This window comes from Pezoporus flaviventris, unplaced genomic scaffold (assembly GCF_033815535.1).
Source record: "Pezoporus flaviventris isolate CSIRO_AGI_PZ_B2104156 unplaced genomic scaffold, CSIRO_AGI_Pfla_v1 ptg000083l, whole genome shotgun sequence".
NCBI classification, from domain to species: domain Eukaryota; kingdom Metazoa; phylum Chordata; class Aves; order Psittaciformes; family Psittacidae; genus Pezoporus; species Pezoporus flaviventris.
Genome location: NW_026892631.1, coordinates 1,384,542 through 1,412,154, shown reverse-complemented (window position 1 = coordinate 1,412,154; position 27,613 = coordinate 1,384,542). Strand labels below are relative to the sequence as shown.

Here is a 27,613-nt window from a genome sequence, read left to right as displayed (position 1 = left end):
CTAAGCAATGATGCCAAAACTTGAAATAATCCTCCAGCAATTAAAAAACGGGGCACACACAGCAGATGGAGAGGACAGCAGTGGCACCAGCAGTCCTGATCTGACCTGCTGACTGGACTGGTACATCAGAAAGATGTTCAGCACCCTTCAAGGCCTGACCGGTCCCTTTGTTAACGCAGTTCACAAGAATGAATGGCAATTTATCATCCCATCAAGCTGGATTTGTTTGATCAGTTTTCTTACTGGAAGTGTATTTATACTTAGGTCTAATACATTGTTTTGGCAGAGTCACAAGCTCTTAAAGAAGCCCTTAAAGATGATCAGGTGTCTGGAGCATCTCTCTTATGCTGAGACTGCGGGAGCTGGGCTTGTTTAGTCTAGAGAAGTCTGAGAGGATCTCATCAATGCAGATCATTATCTCACAGGCAGGTGCCAGGAGGATGGTGCCAGACTCTTTTCAGTGGTGCCCAGCGACAGGACAAGGAGCAATGGCCATAAACTAAAACACAAGAAGCTGAACCTCAACAGGAGAAAGAACTTCTTTACATTGAGGGTGGCAGAGCATTGGAACAGGCTGCCCAGGAGGGTTGTGAGTTCCAAATCCACCATGGACGTGTTCCTGTGTAACCTGCTCTGGGTGACCCTGCCTTGGCAGGGGGTTGGGCTGGATGATCTACCAAGGTCCCTTCCAACCCTAATGATACTGTGAGTCTATGAAACTGAGGATCTTGCCTGATGGTTCTGAAATTCATAGTCTTTTTCTATTATGAAGTGACACCAAGAAGAAAATTTTGTGAAGCCTTTTCTTACATTTCTTAAGCACATAACAAGATACTGTCAAGCATTTCAGTCACCTAAAACCCAACTACATGCAAAACTACACTATTGTTACCAACATGTACCTGTGCAGCATCCTTTACTTATGAACCATAAGCTCTTTGGAACCTATTGGGATTGTAACTGAGGTAGCAGACCTACACAATGATGGATAAGCTATCAACATGGGTTTGGTCACCTTTCATGTCTGATGAGCATAGCGAGATGGTGAATGGATGGATGCCCAGGCAGGTATGTCAAGTCTCAAATAAGTAAGCTCACGTACTAAGCTCACGTACTGAGCCCTGTAGTAACAATTTTCATTCAGCTGCCAGACCTCAGACACTCTTCTGAAACGAAAGCAGCAAAAGGCTGCTTCAAAAGCACATTTCTAAAAATCTCTGCCACTGACAGAGCTGGCAATGAAGCCTAGGATTGTTGATACTCATATTTCTACCTGCAACTACATACCCTTGTAATACATCATTGCCTACATACAGTGTCATTTGTGGATCACTTGAAAAACAAAGAAAATCCTCTTTAGATAAAATATGCACAACCTGAAAGTTAATGCAAACATCCACATAATCAAGAAAGCTTTCCATTACCATTTTGCTTGGATCAAGCAACACTTGTTAAGTATTCCCGTTCGGAACAAGAATAGGAAAGTCCTCCTTTTCTGGGAAAGAAAAATTTCAAAGCAACAAAGTGACTGAATAGCCACAGGGTCTCAGTCACAACCTCCAAGATTACGTTCATAATGCAGTTTATAATGGGTTCATAAATGGCTAGTGGAATCTTTAAGTACCTCAATATTCAAACAAGTTTTAAAACTATGACAAACAACCATGTTCTGTTCTATTTGTGATCAAACATGCCTATAATAGACATGGTTTGAAGACCCAATTAGTACATAACATCAGCAGGCTGTATACTTAACCATTTCTAAATTACACATTAAGTTTCTGATAAGAAGTGTAACCAGCGTATCTTTTAAGTGACCTATTTCTATTATTTAGCTACTTCTGAAAACACTTATGTCTGTAAGAAATCCTAGTGCTATCAAACCTCAGTGCAGGTCTGATCCTGGTTAGCAGTTCACAATTAACACCACATATACTGAAAACAGAATTAAGAAACACTGGGAAAATGTTGCAAAATAAAGCTCCAAAAGTTCATTCACTGGCATGAGAGAATGGGCTATTAAAATCACTGAGGCACTGTGAAGAAATAATGGGTTTTGTAAGTATTCCTAAAATCACCTTCCAAAGTGCCTCTTGGAAACCATTTGTGCTCATGAGGTCACATGTGAAGACCTGACGAAAGTGTCCTAATTCATTGTACAATCTGTTATCCAGCAGATTAAACACATGGATTTAAACAAAAAGAAATCATTCCAAAGGATGAAGCATTACACAAGCACAAGCATCTTTTTTGTTGAAGCTATTCAGTTTGACTGGAGTTTTATTACAACATATCCCATAAGACAGAACAGCAATTAAACAGATGCATTTGAAAACAAAACGGTTTGTCTAAGAAATATCAACCTTCCTTATCAGTCTGAAAAAGAATGATTAAGGAAAAGCCCTTATCTGCCAGATAATCTACAGAGGCAAAACCTTTGACGCTTACATACTGACAAGAGGTTAAAAGCTGCTGCTTTAGAACAGGAGTAAATCAACAGCATTCCATAATTTGGTAGCCAAGAACTCTCCAGTGTCTACCACTGAGGTCCTAAAGTCCAAATTTAACACCTTATTTAGCACAAGGATACTATCTATTTATTAAGATCCTAAGAGTCTTCCCTTCCTCAACCCTTCTCCTGGCCTTCTTACTGCTTACCTCAGCAAGTCTTGAAGAAATCATTGAGCAATTTGCAGGGGCTGGAAGTGAACAGCATTGATGACTGCTCTGTGTGGATATTAACTATGCCAGGACTCATTTCATAAGAATGAATAGTTTGTCATTTTAAGTTGCGCAGACTGTTCTGTGCCAGATTACTTCTACTTCTGCCTTCCTCCCTGGAGACAGCTACTGAGCCAGCTCTGAACAGATGCAGCTTTACAGACCACCTTCTTCTGGAAGCATCAGATAGTCAGAACACTTTTATGGCCTCCAACCATTTCTCTCTCTAAAACAAAACACACACTCACAAAGCCATATCTCCATTAGAAAACAGTTTGTAGCTCTTTCGTTCTGAGAACCTGCCTCACAGCTGCAGAAGTGGGAGCTCTTCCCTCCACGTTTTAGCAGGGAAGATGATACGGTGCTGTACCATCAGGCACAACAAGGATACTCCACCATCACTCATCAAGTGTTTAAGGAAACAGCAGGCTGCAGAAAAGCAGACAGAAGATGGTAAGATGGTTCTCTATTTTCTCCATAGGCCAACTCATGCTTTCCTTGCTGAAAAAATACTTAGCACAATTAACATAAAGAAAAATTAGATGAGAGGATAAGAAACATGGGGGAGAGCTTGCCCTGTGCCTCCTCTTATGAAAAACCACTTTGTTGCTTTGCATGCAATCCATACAATATTAAACTCTACATTTTCTAGAGTTGGCTTGAAGCCTAACAAAACTGGAACCACCCCATCCTTATTGGCTTTATATAGATAGGTACAGAAATACACAAAGTTGAGATGATTCATGCTCTCTGGAATGAAGGGCAGCAGCACAGCTTTGCTTAAGCAGAGATATTCATGGGAGCAGGCAAAACAGACCCAGCACTCTGCTGGCTGGGAAAAGCTGATGAAGGTTGTTCTTGGTAGCTATGGAAAAGGAAGAACATTACTGGAAAAGCGGGTGGGGAGGCGGGTAGAGCCTGATCCCACAGCTGAGAAAGGAGACTGGAAGGGGTATGGGCCAAACAGGGCTTAGCTCTTCTCTTGAACTGCTAGTCCATTACAATAAAGCTCGTGAAGTAAGTCGTCCACCAAATGCCTAAAGTTAAAATACACACTTCCATCTGCCACAAAGAGCCCGGAGCTTATTTCACTTTAGGAGGTAGTTACCAATCTAAGTTACTCTAGGAGTTTTTCTGAATATGGCACAACCAAAGAACATGGCAAAGGCAAGGTACCAAAATCTAAGAAGTATTCGATATACATAGAGTATTATGCTTCTGAAAAGGTAAGAAATGCTCTCCACTTACAGGCAAAAAGTACTGCCATGAAATGGAAGCTCAAGGTATTTTTAGCAATATCAATATACTCCATGTTTTTCTTAAATACACAAGTGATACTCCATTGCTTTAATCAAAACATCACTTCAAAAATGCACAAGTAAAATTCAAACACCCAAGTATCCTAGAAGTAGTCTGAGAGCATTTTTAATGCCATAATGTCACTGTTCCTAAGAAAAACTAGATTAATTTCCAGAAGTTTGACCTCAGGCAGATACTGATGATATCAAATGAAAGAGCAAATGTAGATTTAAAGATGCTGATGTCATTTTTTCACACAAACTGAGCTCTGTAGAAAGAAAGCAATGTCAGATTAGGCTATTATGCTGCTATTCTGCTTAAGTAGCTACTTGAAATATTGTAGTCTATCTTTGTTTTGCACTAATGAGATGCCAGCTCTCACTGAACAGCAATACAGATATCTTGCCTTCAGAAGCCAGGATAACCGTATGTCAAACTTCTGTGGTTTCGCCACTTGGTATTTTGGGTGTATGCCTTCGTCTGTGATAATAAATATCAGGCCACAAACTAATGTCTCCTCAGATATCCAATATGTCTAACACTCAAAGCAGCTTGAAAATCTAAACATTTCTGCTGCTAGCTTTGAGCTCTCCTCAAAGAATTATGCTACAATATCTACACCAGATGAATAGGCTACGGATAACACAGGCATTGCCAGTTGTTAGGATAGGTTTCTCTGCCATTTTGTATGTATATTTTTTTTCTCCTGCAGTATACACAAAACTCAAACTCTCTCCCCTCCTCAGTGCCTTTGTTGGGAAAATCTAAATCCACTGTCTTACACAGATTTCAATGCTACCTTGCATATAATCAGGTACAAAGAAATGTTTGTATGCCAGACATCTATAGGAACAGACAGAATAGTACTGTGCTTTTAAAGTATCAATTAATAGGCCCCAAGGCATTTTCTTTACATAGGAAATGGGGAAATGTAATAGAAAATTTAAACAACTGACACAGCATCAGACAGCCAGTCTGGAACAGTGAAGGCAGCAGAATTCAACCTTAGCCTCTCATTTAGAACACCTTAATCATAATGCACTTTCTTCTGTATGCATATGCTTATAAAGAATATATTCTTATTATGTATGTTAATAATAACATATTCACAACTAAACAACTGATTAGGAAAAATTGCTGTGGTTTGAACAAAGACAAATAGTGTTACCCTGACAGATGTCTTCCAAAATCTGCTACTGTTACAGTATGCACCTAAGAGGAAGGGCTTTTGTTTGACCCTTTACAGACCTCAGGAATTAGCATTACAGCTGCCTAAACCCACAGGATGTATCCTGGAGGTCCAGCTCTGTGCTGAAAAAGGCCAGAACACCAGAACTGCAAATGAGGAAACACTGAACACAATTTTATGCAGTATTGCTAGAAAAGCCCTCTCTCCTCCAACAAAAATAATAGCAATGATTGTCCTTTCGTCTCTTATCAGTCTCACAGCTTATACAACTTCAGACTTGCAATGGAAAAATTCATACTTCCATATGTATAACAAAATATAAAAGCCAATCAGTAGGGTCAAGTCTCTCCTTTTACAGTTATGTTTCCAGAATTGTCTCCAATCAAATTAGTGCTCCAAGACCAGAACTATCACATTAATGGTTACTTTTCTTTATTATCTACAAAACCTTTTCTGGCCAAAGTAGTAAAGACTCTATAGGAGTCTGATAACTTTACAAGGTGACGGCATTTCTGTTTATTGTAAGCCATTTCTATTGCGAATTGCTAACAACTTTCAAAGTGCAATGCTGATTTGGAAATGCAGGCACACTAATACAACACTTGCCATGACTAATGTATAAACTTTTAATGACCTTGGCAAAATCATTCTTTCATTGGGCAGGTGCCACTATTTTGACTGTACAAAATGTTTTGGAAATATGTTGAAAATTATACATGTTTTGGAAAATATTTCAGGATTTCAGTATAGCAAATGAAGCTGTATTAAATAAAAGTTTGACATGAAGGAGAAAACACTCCAAAGTTGCGCAAGTCTTTTCCTTTTTTTCTTTAAAAAGATATTCTCCAAGTGTTGTACATTCACAGAATGCTGACTTTTTATCCAAAGAAAATAAAGATGATAAAACATTATCTTGAATGGTTTTCAGTTTCATTCAGTCACTGTCATCTTGTTTCAGACCACCTCCTTCTTCATTACTGCCCTCTCCATCGCTTTCCTTGTCCCAGTCTTTCATAGATGCTCCCATCATGAAGTCATCACGCAGTATATTCCATTCTGGCCCCTCTTCAGACTTCACTTCACCCTGAATGTTTGAGGGAAGAAGAACAGAGAAAGATGAGATCAATGTGAAAGGCAGTAAAAGATGGAAGCTCTTCATGCAATCAGAGTAACACCTCTCACATGATTTCAGTCAGTTAGCTCTTATGCAAATGGTACACAGAAATATGCAGGTCAATCATAAATGACTTGATGCTAAAAAGCAAACTTGTTTTAACCAACCAATAAAAGAAATATGGGAACAAAACAATTATTCCTCGTGGATGAAACGGTCAACCCTGGGCATGTCTTACTTTATTAAAATCTTTCTTGGCAATCAGAATGGATCCATGATATCATTTATTAACCCCCAGGTGCTGCTCCATTAGAACACTTCTTGGCACATTTTAAAAACACAAATATGGATTTAATAAAGGGCTACCCCCCCCCCCAATTTAATATTTAGCATATTCTGCGATACATGGACCAAATCCCCTTTATGTGGACTATTACCTCACTACCTGGGCTTGTCATATGGTACAAAGCTGCCTCTAAAAGAAGCAAACTTGGTCTACATTTAGCAAGCCAACACCACCTTAGTCCAAATTTCCTACCTCCTGAAAGTGGATAAACTGAAGCCACACTACATGGACTGGTGAATAATAAATAAAAGCAACAGGACTGTAGTTTTAGGTTAGCACTGAAAGTGCTTGGTTGCAGTTCTTCAAAATGACAGATCATATTTGGGCAGTGCAACAGCCCCATCCTGTGGCAACAGTTTTAAAGAACAGCTTGACACTATTCCTGCATCCTTACTGAAGGAAAACACTACGACCTGTTCAATGAACTGAATGATTTCAGTGGTTTAAGACTTAGTAGTAAAATTCTTCTGAGGAACAACGTGGCTCAGTGTCCAGCAGGTAAGCAAAGAATTGTCCTACTAAAGTGGAATCAGGGGCATGGAAAACAACTTATTTTTGCAGGCTCTTTAAAACAAAGTTAATACAGGTATCTCAGATGTGCTTTTCCCACTCCCCTGCTCAACAGGACAGACCTCAACCAACGTATATAACTATCTCCTGATACTGTCACACAGTATCACAGTATCACAGTATGTTAGAGATTGGAAGGGACCTCGAAAGATCATCTAGTCCAATCCCCCTGCCGGAGCAGGAACACCTAGATAATGTTACACAGGAATGCGTCCAGGCGGGTTTTGAATGTCTCCAGGGAAGGAGACTCCACAACCTCCCTGGGCAGCCTGTTCCAGTGTTCCGTCACCCTCACTGAGAAGAAGTTTCTTCTCAAGTTTAAGTGTCCAAGGCATGGAGGTTCTCTCTTGCAGCACCCTCTGCAGACACAGATTTAATGACTAGATGCAAAACCCATAGTGAATGTGATTGCCGTAGACATTTGTTCATGCCTCTTCTCTGCCATGCATTTGGAATACGTGATATACAGAACCATAACATATATAGGCAGACATCATGCAAGCTCTAGTAGAGAGAAGCATCCAGAGTTTAACAGCAGGAGAAATGAGGAATAGAGAATGCAGGTCCATCACTGTAAATCTAACACATCATATCACACCAACAGAAGTTGAGTACAGAAAGTCTGCCAAACGAGGTATTTTTAGTAGATAATCAAAGCAGAAATGCTAAATGTGACTTCAGCAGCTCTTCTGAAAAAGAGTACTGTCACAAAAACAGGGTAACAAGTCTTAACATTCCCCTTCCCAAAAGGAATCTCTCAGGACCCAGCCCCAAGATGGATTTTTTTTGTCTTCACAGCTGTTCTCAGTAACGCCTACTCCTAAAAGTAACTCACCCATCCCAACAACCACCCTTTTCCTCAGGCAGGGCCTTCTAACCACCTTCTATTCTTGGAGTAATTCATTTCAAATACCCAATAAATCCTGAAAACATCACAGACAGGGTAATCAATTGCCTGGAGTTAAAGAGTTACAGATAAGGTAGGTCCCTTACACAGACCTGATGGTGTTAACATGAGAATAATCTGTATTAGGGTAACACAGGTACTCTTCTGTGGGACACAATCAGACAGTAGCTTCCCTCTGACACCTTCTTAACTGTCTTTCAGTTGGTTTCTGTTTACCCCTGCAGAGTAGGGAAAAGCTGAAAGCTTTACAAAAGTCACCAAGCAGAAGCTTCATTTATCCCAGACCTTTTATAAATCACTGTTCGAACATGCCAGAATTAAATTTGAAATACCTGAATGGAAAAAAAACCTCACCTCCCTTACAAAACAATGCATTTTTCCTATTTCTTTTCAACAATAAAAATAACAGAAAATCCTTTTTTTTTTCCCCCAGATGTGCAGAACAGGGGGTTGGGGTTTTGTTTTTTGTTTCTAATAGCACAAACCAATACATTATTGTCAGCAACGACAGTGAAAGGCTGAGGGCTTGAATAGCCCAATGCTCAAATTCATCACAAGCTACTATTCAGCCTTCTTTCTGGCTACGTCAAGTGAACAACGGGACAAAAGAGGGATGCTGATCCTTCATTGCATTACCCACTATATAAGGGACTACAAAGGTTTGAATAGAGTTTTACAACAAGCCCCAAGGAGAGGTAGCATGTCCATGCCTCAAAGATGAGGATTAAATGCTTGAAGCAAATATTTGATGTATTTTAAGCCAGCCCTCCAAGTGAAGAAAACCCCCTGTTTAATATCTTCATTCCTAACTCATTTACTGCTCCATTTTCCCCTCATAATAATAATAAACAAAAACAAACAAAAAAAAACCAAAAAATAATCACAAACTAAAAAATAATCTATTGTAGCACAAAACATTCCTGCAGTCTTAAGAAAATCCACAGCAAGACTATTCGGATAACCAACAATTAGCTCAACTGTCATATCACTTCCCAACTTGCTCTGTGTAAGAATGTTGATACACTTGGATTTTCAATGCCATAATATGGTTTCATCTAAATAAAACAAAACTGATTCTTGGCACGTGGAAAATGAAACAGCTTTCATTCTACAACTTTTCAACCACTTTTGAACTTCCAGTCAGCTGCTTGTCCATCTCCCACATTTCACTACAGCCCTGAAGTCCCCTTTGAACATCCCCAAATGAAAACAAAGCAGGCTATATAAACATTAGCATGCAATGCTACATAAAGTGGGTCCTTCAGTGAGGCAAAGAGTGAAAAATTCTGGTGTTGCTTCCCCCCCCCCCCCCTTTATTATACATATATACATACATTTGAATGTTTTTTTCCTTTTTCCTTTGCCTGAGACAGCAGTTAGTAAAGTATCTCAGGAGTTACTGGTACACGACAACGCATTTGTTATCATGAACAAAGAATAAAATGCACAGCATGGTTATTCTAATGCAGATACTGGGGAAGACCAATAGTCCATTTGAAAAGAGATTACCTAAATAAAACAAACACTATCTCTCCTCCTTGGTATGCCACCTAAGCTATCACAGCATTAGCTCAAGTCTGACACAAGTAGCAGGGACATATTTCCCAAACTAATTATTTTTGAAGACATACCCTTTAAAATCTGCACGAGGAGAAGATGAATGGAAATTTGTAGCCAAGTCCTAATAAAATCACCCACCCACCCAAAACCAAAGTGTCACCTAGAACAAACAGCCATCCCTTGCAGGATCTGTGATAGAATTGCCACCTGGATGATTTTGGAGGAACTGGTCTATGAAAGCCCCATTGCACCAGCAGCAGCCACATGATCAAGATCATGTTAGAAATCCCACTGTTTCAGTTTATTTCTCTGTGGAGCTACATAACCCACTCTTGGTAAATGACATTACAGTAACTATCTTCAACTGAGACCTGCCAAACTCAGCGCCAGAGTTGTGGCAGACTGCACTGCCACTCAGGTGGGACACAGATCCTCTTTATCCCTTTCTGAAGTTGTCAGGAGCAGGAGTGGGATACTTGCAACTGCACATAGCTGCTTCAGTCTGCAACAAGTGCTTTAGCTCAAAGCCTGCTTCCTTCGAAACCTTAAGGGAATTAAGTTCAGTCTAAGTCACACTGTCATTTTCATCTGTTGCTTTACTGGCACAGCAACGTCCTAAAAGCCAGAGCTTTTCAGAACCCTACACACAAGCAAACTGAAGTCCCATAATGCTTCTTGGTAAGTAACGGCATGAAAAGCTGGATCTTGAAATCAGACTGCACAGATTAAAGACAGCATTTCACTCTGGCTCCCACCAGCTCATGTCACTTGAGCATACCAGTTTCTGCATATGGAAAGCAGCACATATACATATCACTGCAGAGACTTCACTACAGCCTGTGTTCAGATAACAGTAACTGCAGGGTATTAACAAATGGACACCTTTCAGACCTAGCAATTACAATCGGCACACTGGACTCTCCATGACTTTGCTCCAAGTACAAGATGAAATGCTAGAGCTTGCAGGGCCATCTCTCTTTACATCTCTCATGTCCCCAAGGTTGCAAGGGCATCCCTCATACAATAAACGTTTATTTGTACCTGTCAGGGAAGGAATTTCTAACATAAATATCTCTCAAGCAACAACTTTAAGCCCTGAAAAAACAATTCTAACATGTCTAATTAATTTGAAATGCCTCCCCAAGTTCCTCTGTTTTGCTCAATACAAACATCTGAGACCTTGAAATACAGGGAGGCTTTTGTCATGACAAAGTTAAAAAGCTTAACTGCCAAGACACAGTCTCACATACAGCTGACAATTACCTTCCCAGCCAGCCTGCATCTTGGTCCCAGTGACTGCTGCTATTCTGTTTCTCATCCCCACACAAGTTGGTTTATACCTAGCTCAAAAGTCCTTAGCACAGACATACACTGAGGTGTGTTAAATATCAATTTAATAAAATAAAAAATTAAAACACACTTGGTAGAAGAGAAAGGAAATTGAAAGCAAAGAATATCAGCACAATCATTTCCCCTAAATTTGTTTGCAGAGATATCCAAGCTCACAGGCTAAGAAAGTAAGATTCCCCTAGGACAGGAAGAAATAAAGAAAACTGCAACTGAAACAACTAAAGTGGCAATATAAGCAGAAAACAAATGATTTTTTAACAGAAAATTACTCGAATTTAATCATCAGTACTGTTTACAAGTTTATCTAATTTGAATTATGGTGAGATCTTAACTATAAGAAAAGTTCCTATGTAAACCCAATCCCACAGAACTGGAAAACAAGAATATGTCCTGTACTGCTACTATTTTGAACTTCTGAGCTGAAGTCTCAAAGCAAGCCACTTTGGGGAGCGTTTTTAAGCTTGCACAACATTCAAACTATACAACAGCAGTCTATTCTGCTGCAGCATAATTCTGCACAATATTTATTCCTTAGGGTGACAGTTACTCAATACCCATTTGCAGCCTCTCTCTAAATGAGAAATCAGAGTGACTGAACTAAACTGCCTTGGCATATCTGAGTTGACTGTACAATGTGGATGTCAACAGTGACATAGGAGATTTATTTACACGTCACACAGATTCTAGTGTGCACAAATCTCACAGTGTGAGATTTACGCTCAACTCTTGTGCCCACCAGAATCTGCACTGGCATTTCCAGTAATTCAGAATGAAATGTTTTTACAGTGTGTTTTGAAACCTGTTGTTCCTGTTCAAAGTCCTCTGCAAATAACACACTGGAATTATTACTACAAGCACAACAAATACTGATTTTCCTTTTGAGCATAGCCAGAAGACCACCCAGAGCTTAAAGACCCGCATGAGGAATCTCCCCATCCTCACATCACCCTCTATGATTTACTACAACTGAGGATGTGTGAATGGGAAAGAATGCTTTGGGTTGGCATGCAGATGCTTAAACATGCCCCAACCTTAGAGGGGTCAGAACTGAATTACGGAATTTCTAAAAACAAACATCCAACTGGACTTAAGAAAATTCATTAGCACTGTTATTAAATGCTCAGTTGCAAAGACGAATCAAAGAAAGCGCTTATGCGAGAACACATTTCTTTGGCCTTAGCTCATCAGAAACCTCAAAGATCAGTATTTCTGTCAGAAAAAGCAAAAATATCTTAAGAATCCAAGCACAACACAGGACCCTCCTGCACACAGGGCACTCCAGAACTCCTCAGCCTGCGCTGTGTTCCAGCTCTGATAGCAGCTGTCTCAGAAAACCTTCGTCTGCACAAGCAATTCTACCATCCTGCAGTAATGAAGACATGATGGAATTTAAAGATCAGCTCAAATATTACACAGATCCACAAAATCCTTTTTGCAAGTTGCACAGTTCCCAAACCATCAAGTTGAACCTGGAAAATATGTAGATACAACAAGACCTAGTAAAAAGCATCTGGTCAAGACCTTCAATGTGCCATACCTCAGAAGTATTAATGTCTTTCAACAGTCTACTTTAGACAAACATTTCTGACTCACAACAGACCTTTCTTAGATGTCACCCATTTACGTAAAGCACTTATGCACTATCTCAGCTGGGTACCTAAAGCCTTCTGCAGGATCCTGTAACAGCTTGCCTGCTAACACAGCACAGAAACATGCACAGCACAGAAACATGCACAGCACAGAAACATGCACAGCACAGAAACATGCACAGCACAGAAACATGCACAGCACAGAAACATGCACAGCACAGAAACATGCAGGCTCACAGCTGTTAGGAGTATATTTTGATCCTTTTTTAGGATAAATTAGCATCTTGCAGATTTTAGAATAATCTGAATGTGACTCAAGATTATTCCATACAAACAATGCTGAAATACCCACTGGTTTTCATTATGATTCAACAAGAGGCATAACAGAATGAGTCCCAGAAGGCTGTCTCTAACAACGAAGGCTACAGTAATGACCAAGTCTTTCACTTCCAGCACTTAAGAAATCATCTCACAGAGTGGCTGATGAGGAAGAAGCGGGGCTAATAAAAAACCTCCTCTTCCTGACTCAGGATTTCCACTTACATTCGAGTCCCAAAACAAATACAGGGATCCAAAAAACTATGAGGCAGGAGGGGGAGAAAATGGGGGAAAAAAAATATACAAAAGAACTAGCTTTTCTGTAATTTTACTACTAAATATGAAATACTGAAGTTTTTATGACTACTAAGCAGCTTGTCTGGCTAAACCTCCCTACACTCATTGCTCCTACTTTTACTTAAGTGACTTTTGCAACATACCCTAAATGTTTCCAAATCCAAGGCTGTTTAATTTTATATTCCTGTAATTTCCCTCACACTGTTGTGGACGAGTGGCAAACTCATTACGCAACAGACCATACCCCTCAACATTCCCAGTCTGCTTTCAAAAAGCAGTTTAAACCTGAAGAGCAAATATGTTATCTGCTCATGATTCCAGTCCCTTATCTTTAACCAACTGGCTACCCCTTCTCATCATTTCTAACCCTTCCATTTACTTCTGCATTTCTGTATAGGTTTTACAAATGCCTGCAGGTGGAGAAGAAATGGCACAGACCACATGCAGAACACCATCCAGGGTTCAGCAACAAACTCAGAAGAGATCAGGTATTTCCAAGAAGACAGCTTTAGTATCATTTGTAATAACAAGTAGGATTAAAAGGAAAAAAAAGAAGTGTATTTTCTAACGCTTTCAGTAAATTTCAGAAACATTCATTAAAAACTGGTCAGATTTTCCCATAGGAAAGAAAAAAAAAAACAGAAAACCAAACCTGAATTTGACAACCTTCTACCCACTGGAAGCTGGAAGCAGTCTGACCCACCATTCCTTAAGTCTACCAAGATAAATAGATGAGTAGGTGCCCACAGAGGTGACCTCAGGTCGTCACCTCACAAAATACAATAGGTATTTATTATCCAATTTCTCTTGAGGTATCTGTCCTCACTGATCACCTACTATCTGCACCTTAGAATACAGCACTAAACCGGATCATGTGTGACTCATGATGACAAATGGGGACCTGGTGTTTCTGTGCAAGCAGTTGTCACAGTTGCTCTCACTTTAGGCACCAGGACATGGGGCTTCATGCTTGACCCTCAGGTGCAGGGTAAGAGAATCTGGCAGGAACATAAAACATGAAGAGGATAAAAAGAGGTTGATGGGAACAGAGTGCAAAATCACAATCTTTTCCCCTTTCTGACTTCTGATCATGCATCTGAAAAAGCAGAAAGAGAAACCTGAAGCTAAAAACACAGGGAAAAGGATGAACCTAGTGAAATACAGCTGTCACACAGCCCTTAATCCTCTTATCTGGAGCTGAACTCACAGTGTCAAATACTTCACATCTATAAATCAAATACACATTTAAATATTGACAAATATCTACATTCCCATGTTAACACAAATGTGTATTACCAGCTATGGCAAAAGGTAGGGAACTGAGCTTGTACCTCCTAGAAACCTAACCCCGCTGATGACGTATAGTAGGTAAGTCAATACATCTTCCTGTACAAAGATTTAAAACAAAAAGATCACCATCAAACCACTTCTAATACTGCACAATAACCCTTTACCTTAAAGAACATAAGGAATTTAAGATATAGCAAACTGGTGTCAGGTGGCATTGCATTTATCCCTAAGGATAAATGATAAAAACCTGAATACAGCATACAATTGGGTAGTCAGCAACCTTTTGGTACAAAACCAAAACCCCCAAAATAGTGGGTGACCTTTGAGAGACTATACACACATTTGAGAAAAACAGATACAAATGCACTATATATAGAGGAATCCAAATTCACAGAACCATAAAATGGTTAGAGTTGGAAGGGATCTTAAAGCTCATCCAGTTCCAACCCCCTACCATAGGCACAGACACCTTTCACTAGAGCAGGCTGCTCCAAGCCCCATCCAGTCTGGTCTTGAACACTGCCAGGGATGGGGCAGCCACAGCTTCTCCAGGCAACTGGTGCCTCAAGACCCTTATAGGGAATAACTTCTTCCCAATGTCTAGCCTAAATCTACCCTCAGTCAATTTAAAGCCATTCTCCCTTGTCCTGTTACTACAAGCCCTTGTAAAGCTTTGCTTTTAGGCCCCCTTCAGGTATTGAAAGATTGTTATAAGGTCCAGGCTGAACAAGCCCAACTCTCAGCCTGTCTCCAAAGCAGAGGTGCTCCAGCCCTTGGAGCATCTTCATGGCCTCCTGCAGACGCACTCGCTCCATGTCCTTTTTTTGTTGGGGCCCCCAGAACTGAATCCAGGTGGGGTCTTATGAGAGTAGAGTAGATGCTCCTGTGCATGCGATGGGAAGACATTTATTAGAATTGAGAGAACACATCTACTCTGGCTGCAGCTGAACTAAATTAACACTTGGCTGCACCCTCAAATCTGCTGAAACACATGCATGCCTGGTTACTCCTTCAATTAGTTGTGTAAAGCCAGCACACAACAGCTGTAGTAATAAACTTGTTATTCTGCAATGTCATTATCACCTAAGAAAAAATGTTTCCTTACTACTGTCCCTTCAGACAGGTATATGGGTGAAAACAAGATTCCCCCCCCGCCCCCCTTTTCTACACTGTGTAAAAAAGCAGAGCAACACGGCACTGGCCAGTACTTACAAAGTTGCAAGAAGGAGGCTGTCACTCTCACAGGTTTTAAACATGTCTAATTTTAAGCTGGAAAGTACATTCATATCCCCATCTAAAATGAAAAATTGAAGTCCCTGTGCCAATTCTTGTGTCCCAGCAAGAGCAACAGTCAAAGTCAGAAGTGTAGTACACCTTCTGCCTTGAATAATCATCAAACTACTGTTTATTTATGAATATTAAAAGTCTTATGAAGAAAAAACTATAGCAAACCTGACTCTAGAGTCACTAAGTCACTAATAAGAATCATTAATTTACTGAAGTAATTATAGAATACTTCAAAAACACCAGGAGCATTTGTAAAATACACTTCAGGCAGAAGGAACATATCTGGAAAAACATTTTATTTCAAGTCCCATATGAGCAATAGCTGATATAAAATAGTACTTGTATTCTTCGACACTCATATTCCTTCCCATCAATAAATTATTTTAGAATAGGTACTATTTTGAGACTAACACACCTATTTTTTCCAGATGTCAACACAACACAGGAAGCAAATTGTACCTTCAAGACATACAGTCAGCACAGTTTACCTTGATGATTACAATTACCTTGGCACAATTTGAATCATGGTCACTGAAGCAGACCAAGAAATCCTGCACTGAAATACTCTGCCACAGATCTGCTGTAAGGAAACTTACAGGTTGAAGCAAACACAGGTGATTCAGAAAACCATGCTACAAAGGTCTAATTCAAAGGTTGATGAGTGCAGGTTACACTTGTCACAAAATATCTTTCATGCTAGTTACTTATATGTCAATGGAAAAAGTTTTACTGCCCAGTAATGCTTTACACAGAATATCACCAATGAAAAGAAATACATCAAGATGAGAGCTTCTGGTACTTGAATGACCCTGTTGTAACTGACGTAAGCAAGAGAGAAGAGCTGATGCTGCTCTAGGAATATTAACTCTGAATTTGTTTCCTTACAATGATGACTTCAAAACCTCATGTAATTCACTATATCAGTCAACATGTCTGTGCAGCTCTACGAGATCAAAAACTTCATTCAGTCTTGGAAGCAAAGATAGTTCCCTAAACCATAATCCTAAAAACACCCAGGAATTTCTTAAGCACCTAAAGAAACCAAAGGATTCCTGTAAGGAATCCTTTACTGACACTACTGTCCTGGGTTCAGCAGTAGCAGTCATTCTTCTGTTATTTCTTCTATAGACATAAAAATGGGCTCTAGGGCTGGAAAGACAGCATCTCCAACATGTACCTTTCTTAAACCTGTAGTTTAGTAATGTTTCTTATAGTATCTTAAAGGTGGGAACCTGCAAGATACACCCAACACATAGTGAAATGAAAATCTGGTCTGTAAGGATTGTACAGGACAAGATTGAATGCTCTCTTATCTCCCAGGAAATGCTTCCCCCCCACCCAAAAAAAAGCTGTGAAAAATATTAGATAAGTCAGCTGGCTCAGCAAGGACTAAGAAATACCCTGATAAACAGCTAATGATATCAAAAGCAAAGCTCTTGGCTCCAGCTCACGGAAGTAATTACTCCCATCTGGGCACACAAACCCCCAAGAAGGGCTACAGTTTCACATGGCACAGGAAAACATTCACAGCCTTACAGTCTTTCTTTCACAGCTACACTGGCTGGGTGTACACCAAGTAATACTTTGGCCAATGGCTGAAAGTATACAAGGCTATAAACATGCTCACAGGGCACAGGTTGCCTGTCCTCCTCCCCATCAGTGCATGAAGGCAACGGAAATAGAGAACAAACTTAAGTGGCTGTGCCGCTGTGAAATCCCACTGCTACAGGTAGGCCTTTGCAGAGCATTTGATTTTTTTTTCTCTAAATTGGAAAGACATCAATTTGATGGATGGACCACTTGGTGGATACAGAACTGGCTGGATGGCCGCATGCAAAGAGTTGTAATCAATGGCTCAATGTCCAGCTGGAGACCAGTAATGAGTGGTGTCTCTGAGAGATCAGTGTTGGGACTGGTCTTGATGAACATCTTGGCCGGTGACACAGACAGCGGGATTGAGTGCGCCCTCAGCAAGTTTGCCCATGACACCAAGCTGTGTGGTTTGGTTGATATGCTGGAGGGAAGGAATGCCATCCAGAGGGACCTTGACACACTTGTGAGGTGGGCTGATGCCAACCTCATGAAGTTTAACCATGACAAGTGCAAGGTCCTACACCTGGGTCACAGCAATCCCAGGCACAGCTACAGGTTGGGCAGAGAAGAGATTCAGAGTAGCCCTGCAGAGAAGGACTTGGGGGTGCTGGTCGATGAGAAAATGAACATAAGCCGGCTTCAGTGTGCGCTTGCAACCCAGAAAGCCAACCGTATCCTGGGCTGCATCAAAAGGAGCGTGACCAGCAGGTCGAAGGAGGTGATCCTGCCCCTCTATTCTGCTCTCGTGAGACCTCACTTGCAGTATTGTGTGCAGTTCTGGTGTCCTCAACATAAAAAGGGCATGGAACTATTGGAACAAGTCCAGATGAGTCCACGAGGATGATCAGGGGACTGGAGCACCTCCTGTATGAAGACAGGCTGAGGAAGTTGGCACTGTTCAGCCTGGAGAAGAGAAGGCTGCGTGGAGACCTCATAGCAGCCTTCCAGTATCTGAAGGGGGCCTATAGGGATGCTGGGGAGGGACTCTTCATTAGGGACTGTAGTGACAGGACAAGGGGTAAGGGGTTAAAAGTTAAACAGGGGAAGTTTAGACTGGATATAAGGAGGAAGTTCTTTACTGTTAGGGTGGTGAGGCACTGGAATGGGCTGCCCAGGGAGGTTGTGAATGCTCCATCCCTGGCAGTGTTCAAGACCAGGTTAGATGAAGCCTTGGGTGATATGGTTTAGTGTGAGGTGTCTCTGCCCATGACAAGGGAGCTGGAACTAGATGATCTTAAGATCCTTTCCAACCCTAACTATTCTATGATTCTCACATATACATATACCTGACTAAGCAGTCAACCACAACAGAGCTTTATAAGGGGTTTCTTCAACAACCCGTAACATTTGGAAGAAGCCACCACACTTTGAAAAACACAGCAGTGAATTGTAGAGTAAGAAAAAGCATTTGCCCATTCTCACAAGTATAGTCAGGTCTCCTTTCATAATCTCAGAAGGCTGGAGTTGAGAAAGGTTTGCTTTCATTGGTAAAACTTTATTCTGCTATTTTTCCTGCTGACTGCTTGTTTTATGTGGGTGGGGTAGTGTTTTTATTGTTCTGGACTGCATTTTAATTGATGGCAGAGTGCCTGGAGTTTGGGATTGGCATCTCTTCCGTTGCTTTTGTTGAGATAAATAAATGTATTTCCCCTATCTTTTTTTTTTTTAACGAAAAAAATAAGTACATGCCATACTCTCAACTGCTAAAAAAAAAAAATCAAAAAAGAAAAAAAAAAAACCCACACCAAAACCCACCCAAATGAACCAAACAAAAGCTTTCAGATGGCACAAACAATCTACCAAACTCCTGCTGCAAGGAATTCGCCACCCAAAGGCCTCATCCCTGCTTATTACCTTCTGAAAACCCACAAAGTCCAAGCAGCAGAGACAGACAGTGGAGACCAGCAGTACTGGTCAGCATAATTCTGAGGAGGAGACTGAAGATTAGATTTTGGCCTCAACCTCAAGTATCATCAACTACAAGGATGGGAGCCTGCTAAGTGGGTAAGATATGTTGTCAAAAGGAAATAAGGCAGATCAAGAACAGCTTGAAAATGAGTTATTAAAGAGTTTGGTTCAGTACTGAACAGAGTTACTGAAGTGAATGCAACAAGGGAGAGAGGAAGTGAGGTGGTCTATAAAACCAGACAAGGTTATTAAAAAAATATCTAAACCAAAAACCCCAGCCCCCTCCCCAAATCTGCAAGAATAGCCTGACATTCATGAAAAACTCCAAAATCCCAAGTTTTTGTAGCAGCACCTGTATCAATACTCAAAACCAACAGTAACTAGCCAGCATTTAAAGCAAATCCAGAGCACTTTAATGGAAATATGCTGTTAATGATGCTGCCAAAATAAGCTGCTTTTAAATGTACAGAAACATTTGCTATCTATGTTTTCTGACCCAGTAATTAGAAAATTGCCCTGCTACAAGCTGAGACTGAGGAAAAAAAAAAAAGTCCTTGTTTTTGCTCAGCTATTGATTCAACGCTTACTACAATAGTACTTGGCACTGCTATCACTCCGATGTCGCTCTGCTATTCCAGGGAAGGAAAAAACCCCAACCAAACCCCAACCCCAAACCACACACACGCATGCTCCCCACCCCAAACAAGCAAGCTGGAATTATTTAGAGAGAAATAAAGTGTCAGCACCAAGCTAAATTGTTCTCATTATCTGAAGAATTTTAAAAAAATACTTTAATATTACACTTGCATGAAAATTGTATGAGCTCTTCATGCCAGGCAGTGTTTCAGCGTGCTCCCCAAGTGCACACAAACAAAAAACATATGACAAACTGTTGTCTCCCAACTGATTAAAGTATTTCTTCCTGGCACAGAAAAGCACTTAGTTAACTACTGTGAGTCTGGGCCAAGACAAGTATTCCACCCACTACTGAGCACAAAGTTCAAACCTGAACACAAATACGCTTCAAAACCATGCAGCTTCTGAAATACAAGAAAGAGTATGTCAGAGCAACTTGTTTTCAACCCTAAAGCTACTTGGTGAGTTGAAAGAACTGATAAAGACTTGGGTAAGCCCAACTATACTGTGTCTGTCCTGAACATGTTTGGAAAAAGTGGAATGTGTTAAAATACTTCTTTCCAAAACACTGTAGCAGCAATAAAGCCACATCAGCCTAAGACACACATGGAATTAGGGAAATAAAAGCCTATATATAATGCTTAATATAGCTCAGTTTCTATTTTGTATTCATTTGTATGGCAAAGCCCTTCAGTTCCAGATACCCTAATTATCCAGAGAAGTGAGCCCAAAATGCTCAGTACATACAAGTAGTACAGACTAACACACCATGTAAGATGAAAAGTCCCTGTGCCTATAACAGTTTAAAAGAGTTGATAACTACGACTGGCCAAATTCCAAACATTACAATACACTAAAAATCTAGCAGTTTGTTCTATGGTTGGTGCAAAATCCATGATAAAAATCCATTTTTTCACTTTTTTTTTTTAAACACACAACTAAACCAAGTTATTTGTACACAACACTTGAAGTCTTATCAGAAGAACTTTCCATGTTTTGTGCCTTGATACTTAAAAGACAGGGAAAACACACTAAGAGCTACTTGCCCCCTTTCCATTTAGTCTCAATAAAACTCAGGCACTTGGAATACAGCTGCTCTTAAGAGCAGGTACATTAATGGACAGTAGTTAAGCTGAGAAGGGATCTCGTGTGCATTTTTTCTCCCAGACAAAGCCTACCTGTTTACTTTTTGCAGCCTTTGCAGGATTCTTGCTTCCTTTAGCACCCTCTGCATTTCTTAAGACATCAATGAAATCTTTCTTTGAAACAGATGACAGCAGTTTAGCACGCTGCCTCTCAGATCTCCCAGCTTTCTTCACCTTCTCATCAACGTTCTTTTGGTGTGTCCTGACAGCATTAAACAACTGTACAACTCCTCTAGGATGGGGAAAAAACAAAACAGTTTTTAACTCAAGTTGCCTTTATGGCTTCTAGCTCCCAAAAAAAGCCAATCAGAACCTCAATTAAGTAGTAACATTTACTACAGCATAAAAGACTTTCAATTTTCATTCTTCCTTATCACTTATTGCTAGGAATCAATAACAAATAAATCCACAAGTAACTATTCAGACCCTGAAGTAAGCAAAGTAACACAGTACTGAGATAATTTCAAGAGCATTTTCATCCCCAGACACATGTTACTTGTCCTAATTCAGCTATTAAATTCTTCAGGCAAGATCATAAGAGCAGCTGCAGTAGAGGGACAAGGCGGATAAATGAGTAAGGAGACAGATAAAGACAGTACATCAAGGTATTCAACTAGTTTTGTGACACCAAACTACCACAATGCAGAACAAGCAACTGAACTTGCGACATGGATGTGGTGAATCCTCTGTGGAGAAGGAAAAAACAGAGTAGCAGAAGCAACTGTTCTGCATTTTGAAAGCATTAAATTAACAAAATGAGGGGATTCAGCAAAGCACTTCTGTTAAGCAAACATTACATTCCCATCTAAATTTTTACTCTTTCATAAAGCTTCTGAAATCTTTTGTTGAACTTGATATTGTACAATGCAGACCTGTATATAAATCACTTGGCTCTTAGTAGGCACTTCTTAAAGAGTTCAATCTGATTGGAAACAGATTACCTGCACAGGCCTTTTCTTCCCCTTTTCCTCCTCTTTTTGTTATATATACGTATACAAGGAAAGCATTCAAAAAAACCGCTTACCTTGTGGCAATTCTCTGAAGATTTCTTTCTCTGTCTCGGTCTTTGACAACATCTGGCTTCACTCGGCACATCATTTCCCATTCCCTCTTTTTATCGAGCTGTGTTATAAATATTGTGACATGAAACAACATGGACATTTGAGAATGCAGCATATTTTGATAGAGTATGTAGCAGGAGGAAAAGAAATAAAAGATAAATCAACAAAGCTCAGTTGGGTTTGAGAGTAAGGGGAACTCCAATATGGCGCTGGACAACAGGTCTCAGGCAAGTCGCTTTTATTGACAAACCAGGGGCCACAGTCATATCTCACAGTCACTTGCTTTTTGTAACAAAAACTAGGAAAGACTCACATCAGAGTGATACCTCTGGCTCAAGGCAAGCAAAGAGTCTAAAATAACATCAAATGCTTTCACACTGACTGCTACAGACAAAGAAATTATTCAGAGGTAATTTTCAACTACAAAACTTCTCAAGCTGATCACAGATAGACTCCGGATTTTATTATGTATAGCTATCAAGACAGGCGTGTTGCATTTTGAGCCTTGGGAATTTGACTTCTCCTGCTGAATTAATCATAGTACAGCTTTGTGACGAACAGTGACACATGGCAAAGACTACAATAAGCAGAACATGAGGAAGAGCACTAAGTGCCCATTACAGCAACTGTGTACAACACTGATTTTTGCTGTGGGTTTTGTTTGGGGTTTTTTTTTGGAGTCTCTGTTTCAAAACCAAACTGATCCACTTTCCCATTTCCAGAAGCCACAATACCACCAGCTTTACTTTTGCTACAATAGGAGCACACTGTATTCCCCCAGAATCTGCCTCAGGAGTAAGGCAGTGAATTTTGGTTTTCCCCTCTTTTAAAAGTTTAACACTCTTCTAGGCCTGGTGATGTTGCACTAAATCTATTTTATGCAAGAAGTCTTTCATGCAGTTTCAGAGCCCTTGTCTTTATAATTCCAGGCAGACTACTAGAATTTGTGAGTTTATGACCATGTTTTGGCCTTTGATAAAAAGAACTGCCCTATTCTAGCTTCCATCAGCAAGAAATTAATGGGAGGCAGACTATTCTCAGGTTTTTCTAAGGGTAAACAAGTCAATTTGGGGACCAGCAACCCACCTCTGCTTTGCAGTTATCTCACATACTCAGTGGGTGAGAACAGGTATTTAGGACAACTGTAACTGAGCAGATGCTGAACTGAAACTCCCTGTATTTAAAAGGCAGGTTGTGGCATAGCCACAGCATGTCCTAAACTGTCAGATGGATAACCTGGTTATCCCAGTGAAACACAACTGGTAAGATGAGACATCAGAACTATTAATTTTAGCCTGAAGGTAAATCAATCACAGCCTTGAAATTAAAAGTTCCACTAAAGATACACAAACAAATTACTTAATTGCCAACACAGTTTTGTTTTCATCATACGAGTTTCAGAACCAGAAGCAATTTAGGGCACAGACACTATAACAGAAAACTCTAACAGGGAAATCGTTGAGGGGAGCAAACAAGGATTCACAACTACATCAGTGGTTAATGCAATTTCAACCTAGAATTTTTTGATTTCGGACACAACAGCAGACTTTAAATGAAAGCAGCTTGCTTCTCTTTCTTCCTCTCACTTTCAGTAAGAGAGAACTATTTCAACTTGTAATGCCAACAAAGTGAATTATAGCCCAAATGAACAACAGCAATTAGAAACCTAAGCTTAAAGCAGCTGGTTTCACCCTCTCAACAAGAAACACACCTGAAGTTGACAGCCTGGAACAGTGCTGCTGCCAAAGATGATCCTGCCTGATGGCCCAGAAAAAGCAGTAAGGGAAAAAGCCCTACAGCATGACTGTCTGGAAAGCAAAAAACAATCTGAAGCTACTTGAGATCACTGTGGAAGAGAGATTCCAAAACTGAGACAGTCTTAGATCATTCTCCCAGATCCCCACTGAAGGGATCTTGCATGTATCTCCATCCAACTGTGATTTAACAATGAGATACTGCCTCTTTTCCTCACCTTCATCCTCCTCTCCAGCCTTTCTTGCTTTTCCTTTGCTTTCGCTTTCTCCAGATTTTTATTCTTGGCCAAGATAATGGACTTATTTTGTGGAATCTTTTTGTTGAGCACTTTTGCCATGGCATCTGCCCAGCCTGCACTTGGGCCAGCTTTGGAGCTTGCCTCTTCAACCTCATTGCCAAGGGCTGCTGTTTCATCTTCATCATCACCATCCAGGGCTTCACCTCCTGATGAGTAGCTGTCCTCTGGAAGCCCTGAGCTTAACTCAGAATCTAGGGATAAAAAAGAGAACAGAAAAAAATGTATCAGGAGTTCTGTTTCTAGTAAGGATGCATGACTAGCATAATTTGTTCCATATGTAAATGTTATTTGAGTTCAGGGCCATGTACTGCTTGCTGTCATTGAATTAACTGAATTCCTCAAGCAAGCATACAACACCATAATGAATTTATTAGAAAGCATCCAGTACAAGTGCTCATCTCATTGATGAAGTGATTTAAGAGGTTGGGTAAAAGGGAAAAGGCAGCTTTGGATATTTATTAGATTAATGAATAATTTGATGTTTAGGAGTGGTAATTTCAAGGAAAAAATGTATTTTCTGGTTCAACAATTGTATAAATGTACACACACACATACGCACACGTACACACAAAAACTGCGACAGTGACATCTAGTGCTTAAATGCAAACAGCCACTCGGATGAACATGGCGGGGGGGGGAGGGAGGAGGGAAGAGGCATTTCTGGCACGACAGCAAAATCTGCTCACAGAAAATAATGCCAGCAACCCCCTCCTTATTACCTAAGTCTAATGAACACAGAGGGGAGACTGCTTTGTGAAATACAGAATCAAGACAGTTATCAGGTAGTTCAAAAAAACCCAGAGGCACTGAGCTTTTCTGGTCTAAATAACTGCTCAGGTTCTCGACATACAAATAAAACACCCCCAAATTTAAGTTTCTTTACCCTATGCCCCCCTCAAAACAAAACAAGAAGGTAAAATACTGAAATTTGGAATAAACAACAGCAAGACAGGAGAGAGACAGCTATTAATAATATTCCCTGTTACTCAATTGCCCTCTTAATTACTGAGCAAACAAACATACACTCTGTTGCCAGACTAATTCATTACTCTGCTTTCTCCATGTGCCTTTTCAAATCAGCAAAATACTCCAAAGTAGCATCAAAACAGTGGCGTAAACCAATTTAAAACAAAGCCTCTAATGACCAGGAACATTTACAGTTTTGGAAAGCACTTAGTTATCAAAAATGGAAATAAACAGGTTATACGCTTACCAAACAACTGCACATAAAGTAGGTACATCACCACATTCCATTTTCTACACGTGAACTAATTTGGCTAGTTCTCACCCCCACACCTTGTCCATGCTAGAATATTGCTATCTCAATTTTAAACAAGGAATTAACCCCTACTTATGACTTTTTATACATAGAGTAGCCAACAGCTACCAAAAGCCTAAACCAGAATTCCACACACTGTTTAGAATCAACTTCTGCAGTCAGCCATAAAGATCCATCAGACTTATAAAGACGAAAACTGCAAAAGCATGTGTTAAGTCTCCTTTACCTAACACTTTCTGTTAACAAAATAACAGAATAATACCAACGTTTTGTTTTCAACAATTACAGAAAGATGAACAAGGCTTCAACAACCTGCCACAACTTACTCTTTAATATGACATCATGAGATAAAGCAGAGGTATTTCAAAGTAACTTAATACTAAATTACATCTATCAGAAAGAAGACCTGGCACTCTTTCAATTGCAAAGATTGAAGCCCAGCACAGATTTACTACAGCAAGTCCTAACTGGGAGGGGGGTAAACATACATACATCCCCATACTTTATTCTTCCAACCTTGCTCAATAACTTCGGTGTTGACACACGCCGCTAAAAACAGCAGTAATTCAGAAATGAGCTGTGAAAGAAGCTCTCGTGCAAAAATTCCTCTTGGGTTCAGCTTTGACCCTCAAACCAAACAGAACCACTGCACTGGCTTGGTTCCTCCCAGAATAAAGAAAGGAAAAAACTACAATTACATTATATAATTAAGAAGCAATCACAACTAGCTAGGTATATCCCCACAACACATGGAAAGGCAAGAATGAGTGGAGAACCGTGTGATACAGGATAGAGCATGAAAGTGTTTGTGCTCTCCCGGCGGATTACTGTAGGAGGTGTATCTCAAAGCTCTCCCTTGGAGCAGAGAGCAGATCCCCACCTCGTACAGACGGAGTCAGACATACACACAGAGCTCCTCGCATCACGGAACTCGCCCAGCTCTACCCAACCGTGTCATGCTTCCTCCCCTTCAAAGAAAAGGGGTGCTACCCAAGACAAAACACGGCAGCGAAGCTATTTTGGTGGGCCCAGAGAATGAATGAGTCGCTGTTGGTATTCCCAAAGCTAAAGCAGCGAAAAGAAGCTCCGAAACACTCAGGGCAGGGCAGGGCAAGGCTAGGACCGCATACAACCCCACCAGCACGGCGGAGTCCAGCCTGCAGAGCCTCAGGGCACCCCGTTGCCTCTACCGCACCGCGAAGGGGCTTCGGCAAGCTGCTAGGCCGAGGCCTTCGCTCCCGCTTCCTGTGCCAGCACTATGCCAAGGCTCCGGAGGGGCCCTGGCCCACCAGCGGGCTCGGGAGGGACAGGGAGAAGTGTCAGCAGGGCCGAGCCCACAGCAGGGACCGGGAGGCCTCAGAAGCCCGTCCGAGCAGAGAGGGCCCCAGCCGCCCTCCCGCTGGGTTACCGCTGTCCGCCTGCTCGCCCTCAGCCGCCTCATCTCCACGTGGGGCCGCTGCGGCAGCCGCCATCTTCACCATGGTCCGCCCTCTATCGCATTCCAACCCAACCCCGCCACGACTCTGCGTTCCGGTTTCAAAGGTTCCGGGCAGGCGGGCAGCAGCGGCGGCTTCCGGTGGAGGGAGCGCTCCCGTAGGAGCGGGACAGAGCCTTAGCGGGCGGGAAGGGGTTTGGTAGCGTTTGTTGCTTAGCAAGTACAGAAATCAGTACGTGCTGAAGCGGGGGCGTCTGCCCGGGCTCCTCCTCACCGTCAGGTACGGGTAGGCGCTGGGCTGCTGCTCCTTCCAGACCCTGCGAGCCTCCTCTCTTGGAGGCTGTTCGGCCTCTGCCACGTTTTGGGGTCACCCCACCCGGGCATGGAGACGTGGCCTCTGTTTTTCATGTCATAGAATCGACTAAGTGGGAAAAGACCTTTAAGAACATCACATTCAACTGCTCCCCAGCACTACTAAGGCCACCACTAACCCATGTCACTGAGGGCCTCATCTACACGGTGTGAGAGCACTTCCAGGGACGGTGACTCCTGCACTGCCCTGGGCAGTCTGTTCCAGAGCCCGAGTACCCTTCGGATAAGAAATTGTTCCTGATCTCCATCTAAACCTCTCCGGGCACAGCTTGAGGTCATTACCTATTGCTTTAT

General features: G+C 41.1%; 1 protein-coding gene across 2 annotated transcripts; it reads right to left on the bottom strand.

Moving 5' to 3' along the window:
* Window positions 1-4,884: 4,884 nt before the first annotated feature.
* RRP15 (ribosomal RNA processing 15 homolog) lies at window positions 4,885-27,079 on the bottom strand. 2 transcript variants are annotated; one of them, XM_061475559.1, is made up of 5 exons: window positions 26,921-27,079; window positions 24,153-24,424; window positions 22,144-22,241; window positions 21,153-21,351; window positions 4,885-6,293 (listed from the first exon to the last, which is right to left on the bottom strand). In XM_061475559.1, exons 1-5 carry the CDS (start codon window positions 26,991-26,993, stop codon window positions 6,144-6,146), a joined length of 792 nt encoding a protein of 263 aa, XP_061331543.1. In that variant the 5' UTR covers window positions 26,994-27,079; the 3' UTR covers window positions 4,885-6,143. The 2 variants fall into 2 exon arrangements, with proteins under 2 accessions (XP_061331543.1, XP_061331544.1); XM_061475560.1 differs by lacking the exon at window positions 4,885-6,293 and adding an exon at window positions 20,090-20,378.
* Window positions 27,080-27,613: the final 534 nt, after the last annotated feature.